At 38.1% G+C, this 19,398-nt stretch overlaps 1 protein-coding gene across 1 annotated transcript; it reads right to left on the reverse strand.

Moving 5' to 3' along the window:
- Window positions 1-347: 347 nt before the first annotated feature.
- On the reverse strand, window positions 348-19,140 carry CNIH1 (cornichon family AMPA receptor auxiliary protein 1). The gene is made up of 5 exons (XM_061180848.1): window positions 18,945-19,140; window positions 13,762-13,830; window positions 9,696-9,808; window positions 8,470-8,613; window positions 348-4,960 (listed from the first exon to the last, which is right to left on the reverse strand). Exons 1-5 carry the CDS (start codon window positions 19,023-19,025, stop codon window positions 4,933-4,935), a joined length of 435 nt encoding a protein of 144 aa, XP_061036831.1. The 5' UTR covers window positions 19,026-19,140; the 3' UTR covers window positions 348-4,932.
- Window positions 19,141-19,398: the final 258 nt, after the last annotated feature.

The raw sequence follows: 19,398 nt of genomic DNA on the forward strand, positions 1-19,398 counted from the left end.
ATGTTTTAATACTTTTATATACACAGTGCTTCTAGAACTTAAGGTTTTATAAGACTATTAAGGAAGGTGGGAGAATCGTATATCCCTAGGGATTTCTTACCCAAGGTAGTAAATGCCAAAAGTTATAGCTAGAAAGTTATTTATTTTTTTTTAAAGTACAGGCTGCAATAATAGACTGACCTTCCTCATGATTTTGGTATTATAACCAAATAACAGTTTAAAAATCACAATATTCCATTAAACTTTAAACAGTCATTGAAATTGACATTACCAAATCTTATATTAGCTTTCTCCCAATATAAACATATAGCTTACTCATGAATACTTAAGAAAATGGAAGACAAATATTGGCATGGAAGAATCAAATCCTTTAATAATCAACTGAATTTTCAAAGTGCATGCATCTCTTAATTTCCACTGCAAGTGCTTGTTAAGCGTTCCACATTTAAATGCTTGACTAAACTATTTTAATACTAGGTATAAGGAAAAACATCAATTATTCCATAACAAAGAAACATGGGATGTCACTACTCAAATATAATTATCCAATTAAGTTTAATAACATGTAATTCCAACATTCTTGGAAAAGCATTTTCTCTGGTTAATCTGCAGGACAGCCCTCAAAACAATTGGGGAAGGGAGGCAGAGAGACCAGCTAGAATCCTGGTCATACACAAGCCAGTTAGTTGCTGAAATAGAATCAACACACAAACTCAACTGTTATCCACAAACTACACAAGGAAACGTTTGAGACAGTTTTTATTAAATATACAAAAGCAAAATCAAGCAAGCAAGCTCTAAGAAGGCAGGACAACATAAGGGCACTGTCTTTGGATGGTGTACAGCACCATTAAGGTTAACTTAGATTTTAAATCTAACAAACCATGAGCACAGATGGCTAACTACATTCTGTGTTTCCCTTAGTAGTTTTAAGATCTACCTAGTCATCAATTTATTATTTAAGAAATTTTTCTTCTCCAGAATATAAGAACATGATAACCAAAGAAATTTAGGAAAGCACTGTACAATGAACGTTAACTTATTCATTCTTTTCCATGTCAAGATGTTCTCTACATCTTCCACAATGTGCATTAATGAAACTAAAGTAGGGTAAAACCTTCACTCCAATCCCACAGATCACCTTAGGTGGTTAATACTATTTTCCAAGAACAAGCAGAACAAGCTACAGAGTTGTTTACTCCTTTTAGACATTTAGCTTTAAAACCATTAATTTTAATCAAAGTAAAATTGTTCTAAGAAAGCTATTCAACATATCCAGAAACAGAACCCCATTTTCTCTCTTAGCATCGCCCCAGAGTATTAGTTCAGAACCATCTGCTAAGCTATAATACTAGTGCCAGAGACTCATTAGCTGCTGGTCTGACCGCAGATCAATGACTGGTTTGAGCAAAAGAGCTTAAATTATTCGACATTACTATCTTTCCCCTTTGAAAAGAGTGTTGTTTTAAAATATTTCGGCTGTCAAAACTTCTGATTTACAATTATACTGTACAACTGATTATTGAGAGATGCACATTTTAAATAAGTAACTTAGATGAAAACTTTTAAATACATTATTTTAATGGGCTTGATGCTGCTATGCTATTTCATACCTGAAATGAAAGCCCACCCTCCTCCAGCGTGTAAGAAGAAATCCACAGAAGTCATTCTTTGTACTATGGCAATAATATTCCATGAACACTGTTCATAAATATATATAATTGGAGGAAAAGAGAAGTGTTGTATCAAGGAAAATAATTTGCTAGTTTCAAAGTGTATCTGTATCTCTTATTTCCTTTCTATGCAATTATCTGAAATATTTTCAAAATATGTTGTTGATCTGCAGAGAAGATGAGAGCTATTAACATTAAGTGGTCCTCAAGCTGGAAAATAACTGAACAGGCTTTAAAAGACACATACTACAAACTGCCATGCACTCTGCTGCTTTGTGTAAGACCATTACCTGGGTATCTAAATTTGACTGGTAGGTCTGGCAATTCATGGTGTAATCCATGAGGCTTCTCAGATGCTTCAGTAATACCTGGTATTTGTCAAAAGTGGATCATCTGGTCATTTCCTATCACTACCCCCTTCCCATGAAAAGTAATTCAAACTTCAAACAAATTAGCAGTTTATGTACAGCCTGTGACCCAACTCTCCTCTATCCTGGGATAGGGAGTGGGTACTATCAGTTAAATATTGTGAAAATCATCAAACATTATTAATAAAATTCAGATTCAGGCATTCAAGTTAAGTTTCTACCCCTATACCTCCTTAACACTAATAGGACATGATGGCATGATATAGTATTGTTACTAAGTAGAATAACTGCTAAATAGACTACATTTGTTATATAAGATTTTTAATGCAGGAGAATCTGTACCAACAGCAAGGAGTTGCTGATACAGATAAAAACCACAGTGTGTCACACTAATGGTTTCAAGAGTTGGAATGCTCTTAAAGATAAATCAAAACACACAATAGCAAAAGTAATTGTAACAAGGGAAAAAAGAATTCCTAAATAAACAGCTGTGGCTACACAGGGTGCAGTCTGACTAAAGCTGGAAAGGATTACAAACCCAGGCTAACTACGTTTCAGCTGGGCATGCAGGAAAAGTAGAAATATGGCTAGGGCCACCCAAACCAGATTAATGGGGGGAACAAAGCAAACTCAGAGCAAGGGAAAGAACAAGTGGGATACTGTCAAATGCAAATATTATGTTTCTGCTTTCTCTTGGTAAGTGACTTAATTTCATAAAACACTGGAAAAGGTAAAGATGAGTAGATATTATGAGAGCATCCAGGTACCCAATCACATGCCTAGGAACTAACAATCTACCACTGAGATGGGTGAACCTCAATTGTCAGTCATCTTTGAGGAATCAGCTAAGGACTACATATCTAATTTTTGAAGCATGAGAAGGTGGCTTCCACAAATTACAAGCAGTAAACCTTGCATTAATCCTGGAGAGTACTGTGGAATACATTATTAAAAGTATGTTAACTTATAAAGGAAAGTGGTGTTTGCTAAGAGACAGCAAGGGCTCATGAAAATCCTTTGACAGGAATACAAAAGTAACTGCCCCAGGAAACCTATGTGAAGTACAGAAGACTTGGCCAAGTCTCTCATGATCAAAAGTTCTTGTGAACAAGAAAGAAAAATGAGTGCAAGCTGGTACAGTTGGGTGGATTAGAAACTGAATTACTGCTTATACTCAGATCATGAGTCTTCAGTGCCTAGCAAGGGCTCAGTAAACAATTTACTGCATGAACTGATGATCCCTCGAAGCGTGCTCCAGACTACAAAAGACAAGGTCTTTAAAGCGTCTCTCATTATGAAATGGTTGGACTCTCCTCACTCTTCTGGTTCTACATCCTCTTCTTCAACATATTCACCCCCATTACCCAATCTCAAAACAGTAACAGCCATTCTCCCAAAGGTGGAGAGGCAGTTTTTCACTAGTAGAGAATAAAACAGTGCAGCGTCTAATTCAAGGGGTACTTAGAGTAAGACTTCCACAAACACATCCATAAACTCCCTTGATCATTATGTGGAATTTCTGCCTATGGTTTTCTTTCTTTGATCCTTGAAGAAACTTTGAACCACTTAAACTATTTTCAATTGCCTTAACTTCCTCATCCCAAATAAAGGACAAGAATGCTTACGGAAACATGCAAGCCATAATTATAATTTACCTGCCTTACAAGCAGCAGCAAAAAAACCAAACTTATAAGTCATTTTACCTTAAAACATGCTGTTTCAAAAAGGAAAAAAATATTTTAAACATTTTAAGTTTCACAATAATTTTTAACTGGTAAGAAAAATGATGATGCTGTGCCATCAGTGTTTACGAATCTTGTCAAGTGACAAAAGAAGGTAATGTGCTTAACCATTTAAAAATCTTCCTTTTTAGATCCAAGCATGGTATTAAAAAAAAAATGTAATACTCTACTATCTTTTTAAAAAATTGACAGTGATGTCTTTATTTGGAATAAGCAAGTTTAAGAATAGCTATTTGTAATCTTTAAAACAATGCACTGAAAATAAGTCTTAATTTCAGAGTTTTATTGTATTGCACTAAAGGAACAGCAGGACGGTTATACAATGTTCTCTCTCATTCAGTTTTGAAAATCTAAAGTACTTGCAAACTCTTAAGAATATCTTTACCACCAGATTAGAACACTAAGTATAATAACCAATTTCTTAATAAGTAATGTCTCACAAATTAAAACACATTTAAAATAGCTTTAAATGCATTCTTCACAAGTAAGTCAGCATATATTTTTGTATCATGTTCACTTATGCTTAAGAATTAAAGCAAGTATATTACTCTGGTGGAAATATGGGAAATCTCTCATTCATGCAATATACAGGGATAGTATTTCAAGTCAAAGGGAAAAAAAATCCCACTCATTTTTTTAATGCATCCATATATAATCACCTACATGATAGATGAGGAAACCCATGAAGTTTCCACAGGTCAGATATATATTTTCAATTTATCAGAAGCACCTGATATCTACAGCTAATTTATAATTAAATGGCATTTCAATAAAACCAAAATGAGCCCTACAACTTCTATAAACAAAAGCTTCCAATGGACTAAGGACAGTCAATAATTAATGAAGTCATTCAAGGGATTATGGCTGTTCCTTAAGGAGTGCAAGTTCAAACCTGTCAACACCAGAGGTATCATTTTATATTAATTTATACGTAATTCCATTTAAATTCTTTATCCGAGTATAACATATGAAAACAGTCTTTCCACAAGCAAAAAATGTGGAAACATTTAAAAAATAAGGAGTCATTTTTTAAAGTAACTGATCAGATTCCATAGGCTACTCTTGGAAACAGGATCTTGCTGGATAGAATCCCTTCATTTGGTGGCTTTTTGCATGCACTTAACTGGACCAGTTCTTCTGAGTGTTGTTCTAAGAGCTCACCAAAACATAGATCATGCTGAAAAGAAGAAAAAGGCTATTATTAACTCAAACATTCCTAATTATAAAAACTAAGAGCACCAAAAAGTTGAGTCTGCTTTATATAGCAAACTAGTTTGTGATATCACACCATCACAGAAAATGGAAAGACCAATGAATGACAAGTTCACAGTATGATTTTAATCTGCATTTATGGACTTTTGCCTAAGGTAGGATTGGCTCAGTGCATGTGCTGTAGTTGTCCCCTATTTCCTTTCCAATTTTAGCAAGTAGAACAGCACAGCTGAAAGCTTAATGGGGATCAGAGCTTAGAGAAGCAATCCAACAGCACACTGCTCCAGAGCTATGTCTAAGAATAGGAGTGAGCATCTCCAAGGGCTCACTTCATGCCAGGCCTTCTGTTAGGTCCTAGGAAGTAGGGTAGGTACGATTATCCCCATTTTACAGAAAGGAATGATCAATCAAGGAACTTTCCCATTAGAGAAAGGCTCTAGGCAATAGCAGCAAGGTTAAAAAAGAAAAGGGGACCAACAAGCAAAATAAAAAGCAATAACCATTTGATCCTACATGAAGGGCAAGGTGGGAGAGGCATGGTTCAAAAGCATGTGTGTCTAAACGGAAATACAAAGCAAGGAGGTGTGCAAACTTGATAGACTATTTTTTGTTATCATTATTTAATTAATAGACTTTTTAAAAGAGCAGTTTTAGGTTTACAGAAAAATTGAGCTGCAAGTAAAGAGACCTCTCATAGACCTCCCGCTCCCAGCACACAGACAGACATACAGACAGACACACACACACAGTTTCCCTTATTATTGGCATCTTACATTAGTGTGGTATGCTTGTTACAACTGAACCAATATTGATACATCATTATTAACTAGAGTCCAGTGTTTACATTAAGGTTCACTGGCTGTTGTACATTCTACAGGTTTTGACAAACGTATATTTGCTTGACAAACGTACCCACCCTTAGAGTATCATACAGAATAGTTTCACTGCCCTAAAAATTATCTGTGCTCTGTCTATTCATCCCTCCCTCCCTGCTAATCCCTGGTCACCACTGATATTTTTACTGTCTCCATAGTGTTGCCTTTTCCAGAATATCATATATTTGGAATCAGACAGTCTGTAGCCTTTTCAGACTGGCTTCTTTCACTTAGCAACATGCATTTAAGTTTCTTCCATGTATTTTCATGACTTGATAGATTTCTTTTAATCTCTGAATAATATTCCATTGTCTGGATGGACCACAGATTAAATATGATGTTTATCCATTACTATTGCTTTCTTTTTTTTTTTTTTGGCCCCGTTGCCTGGCATGCGGGATCTTAGTTCCCCGACCAGGGATCAACCTGTGCTCCCTGCAGTGGAAGTGCAGGCTTAACCACTGGACTGCCAGGGAAGTCTCTACTATTGCTTTTTAAAGACAGACAATGGGCTTCATTGTAAGGGGTGGGCTCACAGAGGTTCACAGACAGCCTGGGAGGGGGCCCAATGGGTCAGTGGTCTTGGTGCTCGGCCTGAGGACAGATGATGGAGACAGAGTGGACTTGTGGGCTCTCGCGATCTGGGCGACTGTTTCCATTCTCCTCGTGCAGACAGCTGGCTGTCCCTGGCTCTTCTCAGAAAGGCCTTTCAGGTGGGGGTGATACCCTCCTCCATCAATAGGCCTGGGACTTAGTTTGCTGCTCTTATGGGGGCTCCTGGCTGATATGACCCCCAGACTGGGTGTCTGCCCTTCTCTTTCTCCTCAGCCAAGGCACTGTGTTGGCTGGGCCTCCCTCCTGGACTCGTGTGTGTGTGCATGTGTGTTGATAGACAATTTAAAACAAATGAATGATGTAGTGCCACCATCTCCTGGTGAACATTTTCCCACAACTCTACATCTCCAATTTTATCATTTATTCAAGCATTCATTTTCCTTCTTTCAACAAATATGTTTTAAGTGCCTACTATATGCCAGCACTGTTCCAGATACTTATTATAGAAACTAAAAACTGAAAATTAACAGAAATTAAAAGGACGCATGGAATTTCACTTTTCAGAACTTTTTCACTATCTTTGTTTCATGTATGAACGTCTCTAGGTGTACTACCGGACACTCATTTTTCACAAATATAACGTCTAAAAGCATAAAAATACATTTTCCATAAATTTAAGTCTAGCACTTCACCCTTTTCCATAATGGAAACTAGTATGATGTAAACAAGAAATAAGCAAGTTTTCAAGTAACAGAAAGGAGAGGGAAGAGAAACTTAATTACTGCCAAAATTTCATCTAATACAACTAATTTTCTTCATATTTTGACAATCAGGTGGAAATTCCTCTCCAGTTGAATATTTATCAATAAAAAATGGGAAAAGTGTATTTATAAAGCTTAAAGAAAAATAACTCCACACTCGCCCGCGTCCATTTCTAGTTTTAATAAGCAGCTGTTTTCCCCCACCTACAGTACACCTAGAACAGTGCCTCCCAACCAGGGCTGATGCTGCCCCACAGAGGGCATGTGGCAAATGTCTAGAGACATTTCTGGTTATTATGACTGGGGCAGGGGGAAGCTACGGCATCCAGTGGGCAGAGGCCGGGGATGCTGCCAAACATCCTACAGTGCACAGGACAGCTCCTCACAGCAAAGATTCATCCTGCCCAAAATACCAACAGTGCCAAGGTCAAGAAACCCTGACCTAGAGGAATGATGATATGAGTCCATCACAGTACAAAGGGAGGAAAATCAATAACTGCAGCATCGGGACTTCCCTGGTGGTCCAGTGGTTAAGAATCTGCCTTCCAATACAGGGGGTGCGGGTTCAATCCCTGGTCGGGGAACTAAGATCCCACATGCCTTGGGGCAACTAAGCCCGTGCGCCGCAACTACTAAGCCTGCGCGCCTCAAATAGAGAGCCCGCTTGCCACAAACTACAGAGCCCTTGCGCTTTGGAGCCCGCGCGCCACAGCTAGAGAGAAGCCCACGTGCCATAACGAAGATCCTGTGTGCCACAACTAAGACCCGATGCAGCCAAAAAAATAAATAAAAAATAAAAAAAATAAATAACTGCAGCATCCTATATGATAGAACTTTTCTTTCCTTCATCCCATTCGGATCATGCAAACCAGAAAATAAAGGGTAGAGCATACAGTTTATGAAGAATGATAACGAAAAAATTAAATATAATCTTGAGACAGACACTGAAGCCAAGCAGAAACTTTTTTGCAAACGCACACAGCCATATCCTCTTGCTCTGCCATGGAGAATGAGGACTGTCCTTCACTGACTGTCTGAGACTTTGGAAGCAGCATCCCTGACCCAACTTTCTGCCTCTGACTGCACATCAGTTGGCTGCCTTGACAAGTACCAGCTTATTCAATGTGTGTGAATTTGCTGGCATGCACTGTGCCGTTACCAGTACCACCGTTCAAGACACGAGTTATTCTTCAAGTGGATTTTAAGGTATTCAGACCATAACGCCTGCAAATGTTTCCGGCAGCAAAGTGAAATCATACTCTCATTTTGTTTTTTAAACTTACCCATATAGGTAGTAAAAAAATGCTAGAAGATAAAAAGCTAATTTGCACCATCCTTCTTTCTGACAATATGCTAGAATATCTGCATTCATGATGGTTGTAGGGTCATAGAGTCCTGGTCCACTCATCACTGGTCTACTCATATACCTGTAATAAACACAGTTGATTAGCCACTCAGAATGGAAGCTAACCTTCAGGATGGAAAGGAGCATTCTTCTTCTCAAATAATATTTGTTACAATGAGAGGTGGTCCACATTGGGAAGCATACTTTTAGTTCTAGGTGGAGTTCTTTCCTTTTATCACCTTAATTTTAAAACTGGAGCCCCTACAGAGAACACGGTGGTTAAACAAGTCATATCTGGTCTTCTCTACACTTTCAGAAATCCAAGAAAATTAAGAATAACTGTAAAAAGGAAATACAATTTTTTCTTTCAACTTTTTATTTTAACATAAAGAACACGTCACCAAGATATTCCAAATGTTCACATTTACCACACAGCTTTGTCCTTCTCTTTTCTGTTCTCTCTCTAAATACACGTACATTTTTTTCTGAGCCATTTCAGAGCCAGTTACAGATGTGAAACCACTTTACTCCTAAATACTTCTTCCGTATGTATGTCCTAAAATTAAGGGCAATGAGATTTTGACATGCTTATCTAAAACAAAACACTCTAATGCTATATAGATCAGATATAACATTTAGAAGTTATGAAATATGAATCTTTTATAAATAACCAAATTTAAATTCACAAAGTAAACATGGAGGAAGACGTTAGACACACACTGTACAATTTGATTTATATGAAGTTCAAAGATGGACAAAACTAATCTAAGCTGCAAGAGATCACTGGTTCTCCTGTGAAAGTACAGGGCTAACTGATTGGAATGGGACACAAGGGACTCTTCTGGGGGCTAGAAGTGCTGTATATCTTGATCTGGGCGGTAGTTTCACAAGTGTATACATATGTAAAAATCCATTGAGCTGTACACTTTAGACGTGAACACATTATCGTATGTAAGTTATACCTCACTTTTAAAAAAACCCTTTAAAGAATAATAACATAAGCTCCATAAAAGGTATTAAAACAGTTATTTGTGCATCCATGTGGTTTTAAAAATAAATGCCAACTACTTTTGTTTAGGTGACTAGCATGTAAGATAACCATATCAACCATAGTATAATTAAAATTTAATTAGGAAAAGTATTAGAAGTATATCTAAATATTACCTCCAAATATGATATGCCAAGAGGGGCATATTGAGACCCAGTGTAAGCCACTCTGCTGCACAAAGAAACATGACACAGAAGAAAGCATGGATGAGGTACTCTGGAAGGACAAGCTGGAAGAAAAACACAAGCCAGTTATCAAAATGCCTTGGCATTAAATCAACTGCTAATTTGGAAAGCAGGTGGCAACTAAGTTTCAATAATGAAAAATCACTGTTTTCCTAGAATCAGAAATGAAAGATGCTACTGAGCTTTATTTCCATATTAAGCTTTTGAACAAAAGCAAGATTATATGCCAACTGACCAGAGGATGTAGCTTGCACTAAAAGAATAAGATATAACTTAAAATTTAAAACCCAAACTCTTAGAGCAACAGGTTAAATTATACAAAGTTACCACCCAGATTGTTCACAGTTATTTGCTAATCACTCAGAATATTTTTTCTTTCCACCATTCAAGAATGATGAAAATACAAAAATGAAATATCTGATCACATGCAACATGATATAAAAAAATCCACAAAAACAAAACTCCCCTTTAGAAGTTTACACATTAATGTTTTTAAGCCTTTAAACAGAAACCAGGGATGTTACATATACAATATTTAGCAAACCACATCACATTACCACAAAAGTAATTTTTCAATGGAAAGCCAACAGCCAATAATCTCAGCACAGTCGGGGGGAAAGAACATTAATATGCACAGATGCAAACGATGTGCTTTCTGCAATGTAGGAGGGAAAAGACTAAGATCTGAACCATGAAATTGGAATTCTCCCGGTTCCTGAGCTCCCATTCCTACAAGGCCTTCCTATTTCTTTCAGCCTGCTTTCTCCAATGAAGGACTACAAACACAGCAGACCAGTAGAAGCTCAGAACTCAAAAACAAAATACATCTTTTGATAGCAGGTAGTATTAAGTGAGGAAAAATGAGTTCAAGCAAAATGCTTTTTATAAAATGACCAAGAGTTCATGCTTTACTTTAAATTATCCTTCTCATCCTACAGATTTCAGCCTAATGACTCTGTTAAATATAAATACCAAAACCTTTCATTTCAAGTTTCAGCCAAAGAGTTTCCTACAAGTCACAGCTGCAAAGCCAGTTTCTCAAATGTGCTGCACTGTCCCATCAGATCTTTCCTGAGGGGAAACTATAGCTGTAGAAATAATATATTACTTATTCAAGTCGACTTTCTAGTACTCCCAAATTACTTTTCCCATTCAAAGCTGTAAAGCAAAGTTTTTAATTAATACTATTTTAAATAAAATTCCAGTAAAACCAATTAACCTATACCACTAACCAGATATTTTCTACAAATTTAAGTAATATAATAACAAGATAAACTCTGCACATATATATAAACATGTAAATAACATGGACCGTTAAGCCAGCATTTAATTAAGATCAAAGTTAAACATCTGCAAGAAAACAAGAAAATATCCATAGGAAAATCTTTGGAACACAAAGACTACAACCAGGACAAACCAAGAAAAATATATAATACATTTTATTAGGAGTTCCACTAAAGCTGCTGTTTATAATACTAGTTTAAATTACAAGATTTTTCTTTAAACTATAATGAGCCTATTTCGGCCCTCTAAAACCAAGTGATCTAACAATACAAATCATCATCCAAGTTTTCCAGACTAGGGTACGGGGAGAAAATGATTTTGAAAGCATGATCCCTACTGCTCTTAAACAATATTCTTTAATAAGAGTGATAATAAAGATAATCTGCAACTCTACCAGTTTTAATATGAAACAAATGCCACTCCCTCCCTTCTCCTCAAAACAGTCCAGATACTTTTACTATGCATATCTCATAAAGACCAGTCCTCTTCAATCATTCTTTAATGATGAAATTTCCCCATTAGTGGCACAAAATGATTCCATTTAGGAACCCAGATTTACACAAAAACTAGTATCCATAAACACCTCATGCAAATATGGCTGAAATGATAGTACTTAAACATGCAAATCATAATATTCTGTAGTTAAGGTTCACATTTTTAAATATAATGGTATTTGTCTTCCCCCATACTTTGGCAGAATTGTCAAAACAAATTTTCAATAGGGAAAACTGTCAGATGCACTGCTATTAAGCCAATTATCGGCACCCTATCCAAAACACAACTTGTGCTGGTGTAGAAACTTCCTTCCAATCCACTGCAGCATTAGGATGTCCCAAGCACAAAGTAAGAATTTCTTTCCATTAAAAAAAAGCCAAAAATCACACTCTATATTTTAAAATGAAATTAGTCCCTCTTAAGTTTATAGTAAATTAGGAAAATACAAGAATCTGAACCTAAAAAAATCAGGCTGTCTGGGTTTGAATTCTGACTCTATGTTAGCTGTGTGACCCTGGGCAAAGTGCCTGAACCTCACTAAGCCTCAGTTTACTCTCCTATTCATGAGTATAATATACTCACCTCTTAGGATTGTCATGAAAACTGAATGAAAAAACCCAGGTAAAGATGCTTAGCACAGAGCCTGGCACCCAGGAAAGCCCTCATCTGATTTCAGCTATTATCATCTTCATCATCATTTGGTTATTTGAAGTAATGAAAAGCCAAAGAAGATAGAATACTATTAATAAACAGCCATCAAAAGGAGAAATTTCAGTTTCTTAATTTCTTGGTAACAATTAGTTTAAACAGTAAGTTAAGATGTTTTACAATGAACATTATTACTTTCCAGTGAGAAAGCAGATTCATCTCATATTTTGCTTCATAAGAGTAGAGAAACAGTAAGTTAATACTTTTAATTGTACCTACATCAAGTCTTACTGTAGCAGTTCTTTAAAGACAAACCAGGAATCTATTCCATCATGGCTATTTATCTAGGAAACAATGATAAAAGTAGCAAACCAACTTTATAGACCCTTTCCAAATAAAATCCCTCTAGCATGCTAGTGCTTTACAGTTTTACACAACTAAAGTCTATACATGTTTTCATCTTCGTTAAGTAATTTTTAAAGATGAATTATTACATTCTATTTCTTGAAGACATACTCACTGTTTTCCTACAAAAAACCTTTCAGTTTCTGACCAGTTAGGCAAAAATCAAATCTACAGGCTAAAGGAGAATCTTCCTGTAAACTAAATGAAGTCAAATATATATATAAAACCCCTAAGCACAAAGGGGCCACATTATAACTAAATCCAGAAGAGCTCAGAACTTAGTGTAAGACAGGTCTGTTTTAGAAACTTAGAGTGGATATATACTAGAAATAACTATGTAGACATTTGTATACAAATTGTTATCCACAAAATTCTGACAGCATGAATCCAAAGGTAAGCCTTACTGCAAGATTCCAGAGCCTAAGAACAGAGCTATCCACCTAAAAGGCTCTGAATAAACAGCTGCTGAAAGAATAAATAAATTCCAGAATAGACAAAACCAAAGATAAAAATAGATATGGTACTAAAGACTCCACCTACAGACTACCTCAGAGTAAGTTACAACAAAAGAATAATCTCACCTATTAAAGTCATTTCATGTTAACCAACTTTCAAACACTGCACCTAATAATTTAATATCGAAGTGCCTATGGCTATAACATTTTTTTAAATGCATAAGCATTTAACAGCTTTCCCTACTTGACTGGGCCAGCAAGCAAACATTTGCATAAAATATGAAATTTCATGAAATCATAAACCTCAACAGGCATATGAACAAGCACACTGAACAGAACAGTTTACAAATACAAATGCCCTAACCCTCCCCATGAAATGAATGTAGCATTAAAACATTAAACTAAAAAGCAGTACACACCTTTAATGCAATTTTGACTCTTTTAATCTTTTTGACCTTTTCAACTGTCTTTGGCCGACAATGTAAAAAGCAGATTGGAAGAATGTTAGTATGACAGCTGACAAGATCACCAGCAGATTAATAATAGAATAGTCAAGCAGGACAGGAAAAAGAATATTTTTAAAAATTCTGCCTACTTCAAAAAGTACAAATTTATCATGCTACTGAGAATATTGGCCATTTTCAAATTATATCAAGTTAAAAGCAAAAACAGTTTAAAAATCTAGAGAAATAGCCTATATTATAACTTACAGGATTCAGGGTATTACACTGGTCTATAGGATTCTTGTAATCCGTCTTCAGCTCATCAAATGCTATAATCTAAAATAAAAATAAAATAGTTAGGATCGCTCACTTTAATAAAAAGCAGCAATAAACCTACCCCATCAAACAATAACTGAATAAAGTAAATAGGACAAAAGCAGAAGTGTAGCAACTTTATATGTACCAGTTTACAGTAAACTCAATATATGGTAATTAATAAATAACTAGAATCACATTCAAAGAACTGAAAACACTTGTATATTGTTATCATAAAAATGATCTGATATCACTGTGATAAATATCTTCAATTTTCAATTTTTTCAATGCCTCCACTAAAGTTATTTTCTCTGCTTGAAATAGTCTTTCCCCCAGCCATAACTATTTACGGAAGCTCCTCTTTATCCTAAGAAAAACACTCTTCCTATGTCAACTCCTCCATGTAGGTCTCCCTAACTCCCTTGGGCAGAAATAATTGCACGCCTGTCTAATCTCCACATAGCACAAGGCTTTATAACGCTATCAGGCTGGCATTTCTCATACTGGAGGAGAGGATTTAAGTTCAGGTTTCTGTCCCCCCACTAGACTGTGTGCCCCTCAGGGTGAAGTGTTTTTAATCATCTGTGCATGTCCCTCCCTTGTCACAGCGTTCAGCGGGACACTAGAAATGGACTTGTATGCTTTAATTTGTTCCCATTTGTACCTAAACACATACATTGCATGGTCCTGCTTCGATTTGGAAATTCAAGAAATAGCCTCAGAGTAAAGGAACACTAAGAGATTATTAAACTTCACAGCCAGGATCACCACATACAGTACTGCAGTTTCTGCACAGAGCAAAAGGCCAGGTGGGGGCACAATGCCACGCACGCTTCTGCTGCCAAGCACCCTGGCATGGGCTCTGCACCAGGGGCTATTCAGGAGGGAGGACTTTTCTAATCCTCTACCCCAAGAGGCATCTTATTCTAATTCGCCTTAAGGCACCACATAGGCAAGAGCAGGCCTGTTTAAGGGCACTGCAAAAATGATCAATCTGACCTCCTTTCATGTCCTCTGTATATTCCTACCACATGCAGGTCCTTTCATTTGGTCACCAAACTAAAGACTGAAGAAGGGTAAAGCCCAGGTAAGGCCAGCTTCTCATGGTGTGATGAGTGAAACAGTTATAAATATGATAAGGGGAGAAAGATCTCATCCACTTAAAATGCATTGCAAGGACTTCCCTGGCGGTCCAGGGGTTAAGACTCCGTGCTTCCACTGCAGGGGACACAGGTTCCATCCCTGGTCAGGGAACTAAGATCCCACATGCCGTGTGGCATGGCCAATAAATAATAAATAAATAAAATGCATGGCAAGAGTAAATCAACTATACTTTAATATAAGTAAATAAATAAAAATTTTATATACCATTAAAAAAAAAAAAAACAAGAAGAATCAAGAATGTTTCTGTCCACACTGAGAAGAAATGTGGCTTTAACATTTAAGGTCACTGAACACAGAACTTCAAAGCCAAAATGCACTAAAAATCAAATAGGGGTGACACACCACTTTGTGTCAAAATAAGAAGCCAAAGGCCCCAAGTTTATGGGAGAGCTATTTTAGTTGCTGCCACCAGTCACCCAGGGGACAAAGAACTTAATCTGCCCTTCCTCTGGTGGGTTAGGACTAGTATTTTTATATGTGAGACAGTGCTACTCAATATTACCAGTAACCACTGAAGTCATATATTTCTAGCTTTTAATATACTGGCTTACCTGTTAAAATTCTTAGCTTCATAAAAAGATGAGTTTTTTTAATTTCTAGAATTTTATAAAATTACCAACCTGGTCTAATAAAAATTGTAATGAAAGTAGAAATAGAAGGAAAATAATTAAACATTAAAATGTAAGTTCCATGAGAGCAAAGATTTTTGCTGTGTTCACTGCTATGTCCCAGGGCTTAAAATAGTGTCTGGCACCTATATAAGTGTTCAATCAATATTTACTGAATGGGACTTCCCCGGTGGTCCAGTGGTTAAGAATCCGCCTTCCAATGCAGGGGATGCGGGCTCGATCCCTCGTCAGGGAACTAAGATCCCACGTGCCCCGGGCTTCAACTACTGAGCCTGCATGCTCTAGAGCCCATGTGCCACAACTACTGACCCCGCATGCCGAAATGAAGATCCCGCCTGCTGCAACTAAGACCTGACGCAGCCAAATAAATTTAAAAAATATATATTTACTGAATGAAAGGGGGGAAAAAGGAAAAAATAGTCTTATGCTTAAAAAAAAAGTACAGAACTCACCAAAAGGCATTTTCCTTTGCTAATGACCCCTAACACATATAAATGTTAAAAATATAAATGTACAATTAGAAGATGCTAATTTCTGATTATTTATGGATATAATTAGTCAATCACCTGACATTAGCTGTGATATATTCCCAATGCATTTTAGTAATAATGTTTAAGACAAGGACTGTGATTGCAAATACAATTACTTCCCTATAACAAGATCCAATTTACTAGCAGAGTATGAAACTTGTGCTTTAACTTTTTTCCCACTGGACGGTTTCTTCAGGTGATTTCAAAGGATCTTTTAATGAGTATGTTGCTGAATGGGTTTCTGTTTGAGTGCTATAAGCTAGAGTTGTCAAAACTCTTCTGAAAAGATTCTTAAACTAGTGGTTTTCAAATCTTCTGTGACTGTGGGTCTGGACAAGGACGTTCACAAAGTTTTCCACAAAAGTGCAAAAACAAAACAAACAAACAAACAAAAATCCCTAAAGATAGCAAACTACACAATTCAGGATACCTTCAAATTCGATGCACATCTTTGGGGAACGACTTCTGCATTTTTAGCTTTCAAACAAATCTATGCTCCCAACTCTATTCTCCAAAAAGCATCAATCACATGAATTAGGACTAAACTGACAGACGTAACCATCAGCATAAAAAAATTCTCCATACAACAATTAACAAAAACTGGATTTTCTGAATTTACACTTGAAATTTCCAGATGAGTCTTCTGACAGATACTTATAACGACCTAAGAAAATAAACTGGGGACTTCCCTGGTGGCGCAGTGGTTAAGAATCCACCTGCCTAATGCAGGGGACACAGGTTCAAGCCCTGGTCTGGGAAGATCCCACATACTACGGAGCAACTAAGCCTGTGTTCCACGACTACTGAGCCCGCGTGCCTAGAACCCATGCTCTGCAACAAGAGAAGCCACCTCAATGAGAAGCCCGCGCACCGCAACGGAGAGTAGCCCCCGCTCGCTGCAACTAGAGAAAGCCCGTGCGCAGCAACGAAGACCCAATGCAGCCAAAAATAAATTATTTTTAAAAAATTAAAAATTAAAAAAATAAAAGTTTAAAAAAAAGAAAAGAAACTGAAGGTTACATAGTTAACAGAAAAATTAAAACTATATCTTTATTTAGAATTTTCTATTTTATCCCAAAGGATGCACAGTCCTCTGAAATACTAGAAATCCCTAAGGATATAAGCTCTCCACTAATCTGTGGAGTACAAACAAATTTTTAATTCTGTAACAGGACTTAAAATCATCTACTTCACCCAAACACATATTCATTTAAATTACCCATTTTTTTCTTTAAAGTGCAGTTCAGGTTTTCTTAGCAAAACACAATCTAGTTCAAAATGTAAGCCATCCACAGCTCTCTTCTAAGAATCCTCATCAGCTCAGAAAACAGAGTGCCCATCAAGCAGGAAGTGATTAAGTCCTCGTCTACAAATGGCAGGGAACCACACATTTCAGTTTCATCAGAGGCTTACTAAGGCACAGCTAGTTTGCATCCCCAATTATCTTTACTTATTGTCTTTATTCCACCAAAGAAGAGCCCAAAATGCTCTTCAAGTTATGGGTTCCTACTGACAAAGCATTTTGAGGGAGCAGCCTACATAAGCATTCCCCCACTACACAAGCAGTTGGGTTTCAAATAATTATAAATGTAATTACACTCCTTAGCAAAAGGGAATGGATTTGAAAACTTTTTTTTTTTTTTTTTTTTTTTTTTTTTTTTTTTTGCACAAGACACTGCTGCCACGTAAATCACTCTGCCCCTGTATGCCCATAACAAATCTCTGCTATGGGCATGATGAAACCTGAGTGAAAATTTACATGAGCGCGAACATGCCCAATCATTCAAACTAAGACCAATATTCCAGAAGGTACTAGAATATGGAGGGCAGAGCAAAAATAAGATAAATTTTAAATGAATGCTGATGTCCAAAAGGCTGCTTCTAATTTTGTGTTACAGAAACAGGAATCCTTAAAAATCTCTTGTATCTCACAGGGAACTTAACTTGTTCCTTACAGGGACCAGTAAGGATGTGCTTCTGTCCTGTAACATGATGTGAGTAAAAGAGAAAAAAAAAAAAATTATCCTAGAGAAGCGTAAGGTTTCTGAGCATTTTCAAAATCAAATTAAAACTACCTCTACTAAATCAAGCTACTCCGAACACAGAGGTGGCTAGGAAGTCTCTCGAGAAACTCTTGTCGGTCAAAGTATGATTTAGGGGGAAAGTTCGGAGATAACGGTCAACAAAGTAATCAATTCAACCGGCATCAAAGTTCACCAGGAGACAATGCCGGGGGCGGTGGGGGGGGTGGTGATTCTACTTGAAGAGCACCCAACAAGTGCCTGAAAAGTAGAGCTGGAAATTTATCTAAAGTAGGTTATAACTACCTCATTTGGGCTACACTCCTGTGGACACCAGAAAACAAAGGCAATCTGCATTAAATAATAATATTTCGGCAAACTTCATTCCGGCTCAGCACGTAGCACGCCCCTCTGCGCCCTCGACATCTCCCGAGGGACGCGGGAACGCGGGGATGCGGCGCCGGCCAGCGAAGCGCTGTCCCGCAGGGCCCGCTAGAACCGCGGCCGCCCCACCCGGCGAGGGAGGAGTAGCGGCGCGCGCGGCCTGCGCCGGGACACAGCGGGCGCAGCCAGCCAGCCGCCGGACGCCTCGGCTCCTCCGGGACCTGCAGCCCCCGGTTCGCGGACCGAGGGCGCGCAGGGCCCTGGCCGCGCGGCCGGCACCGCCCCGGCCTGGCCCCATTCCCGGGCGTGCGGACCTCCGAGGGCCGTGGCCGCCCCGACCACGGGCCCGGGGCGAAAAGAGGCTGCGCCGCCACCTCGCCCTTCTTTCCCCGGCCCCGGCTACTCACATGCCAAATGGCGAAGAAGATGAGTGCGGCGGTGAGCAGCAGCGCCAGCATGTAGCAGAAGGCCGCGAACGTGAACGCCATGGCCGGGGAGGAGGAGCAGGGAGCAGCTCCGGTGCCAGCGGAGAAAGGCGGCGCAGGGCCCTCTGGGTAAAACCATTCACTTCCCGCGACCACAGCCCACACCGCCGCCGCTGCCGCCGCCGGGGCGCCAGCCCTCCCAGCGCGCCTGCGCACCAGCCCCGGTGCAAGGCGCCCTCCGGTGGCCGGAGTCCGCCATGCACTTGTATTGTCTGTATAGAGGATTAATTTATTTTGCCTACTTCGCTCCTTTATTCTTTGAACAATTATTCATTGACTGAGTGCCAGTATGTTCCAGGTACTGTGCTTCTCCTTTGAGATACAAAGGTGAGTAAAATAGTACTAGCACGAAAAGAAGTTAGTATAGTGCCGGAAA

Source organism: Eubalaena glacialis, chromosome 2, assembly GCF_028564815.1.
Source record: "Eubalaena glacialis isolate mEubGla1 chromosome 2, mEubGla1.1.hap2.+ XY, whole genome shotgun sequence".
Taxonomy (NCBI): domain Eukaryota; kingdom Metazoa; phylum Chordata; class Mammalia; order Artiodactyla; family Balaenidae; genus Eubalaena; species Eubalaena glacialis.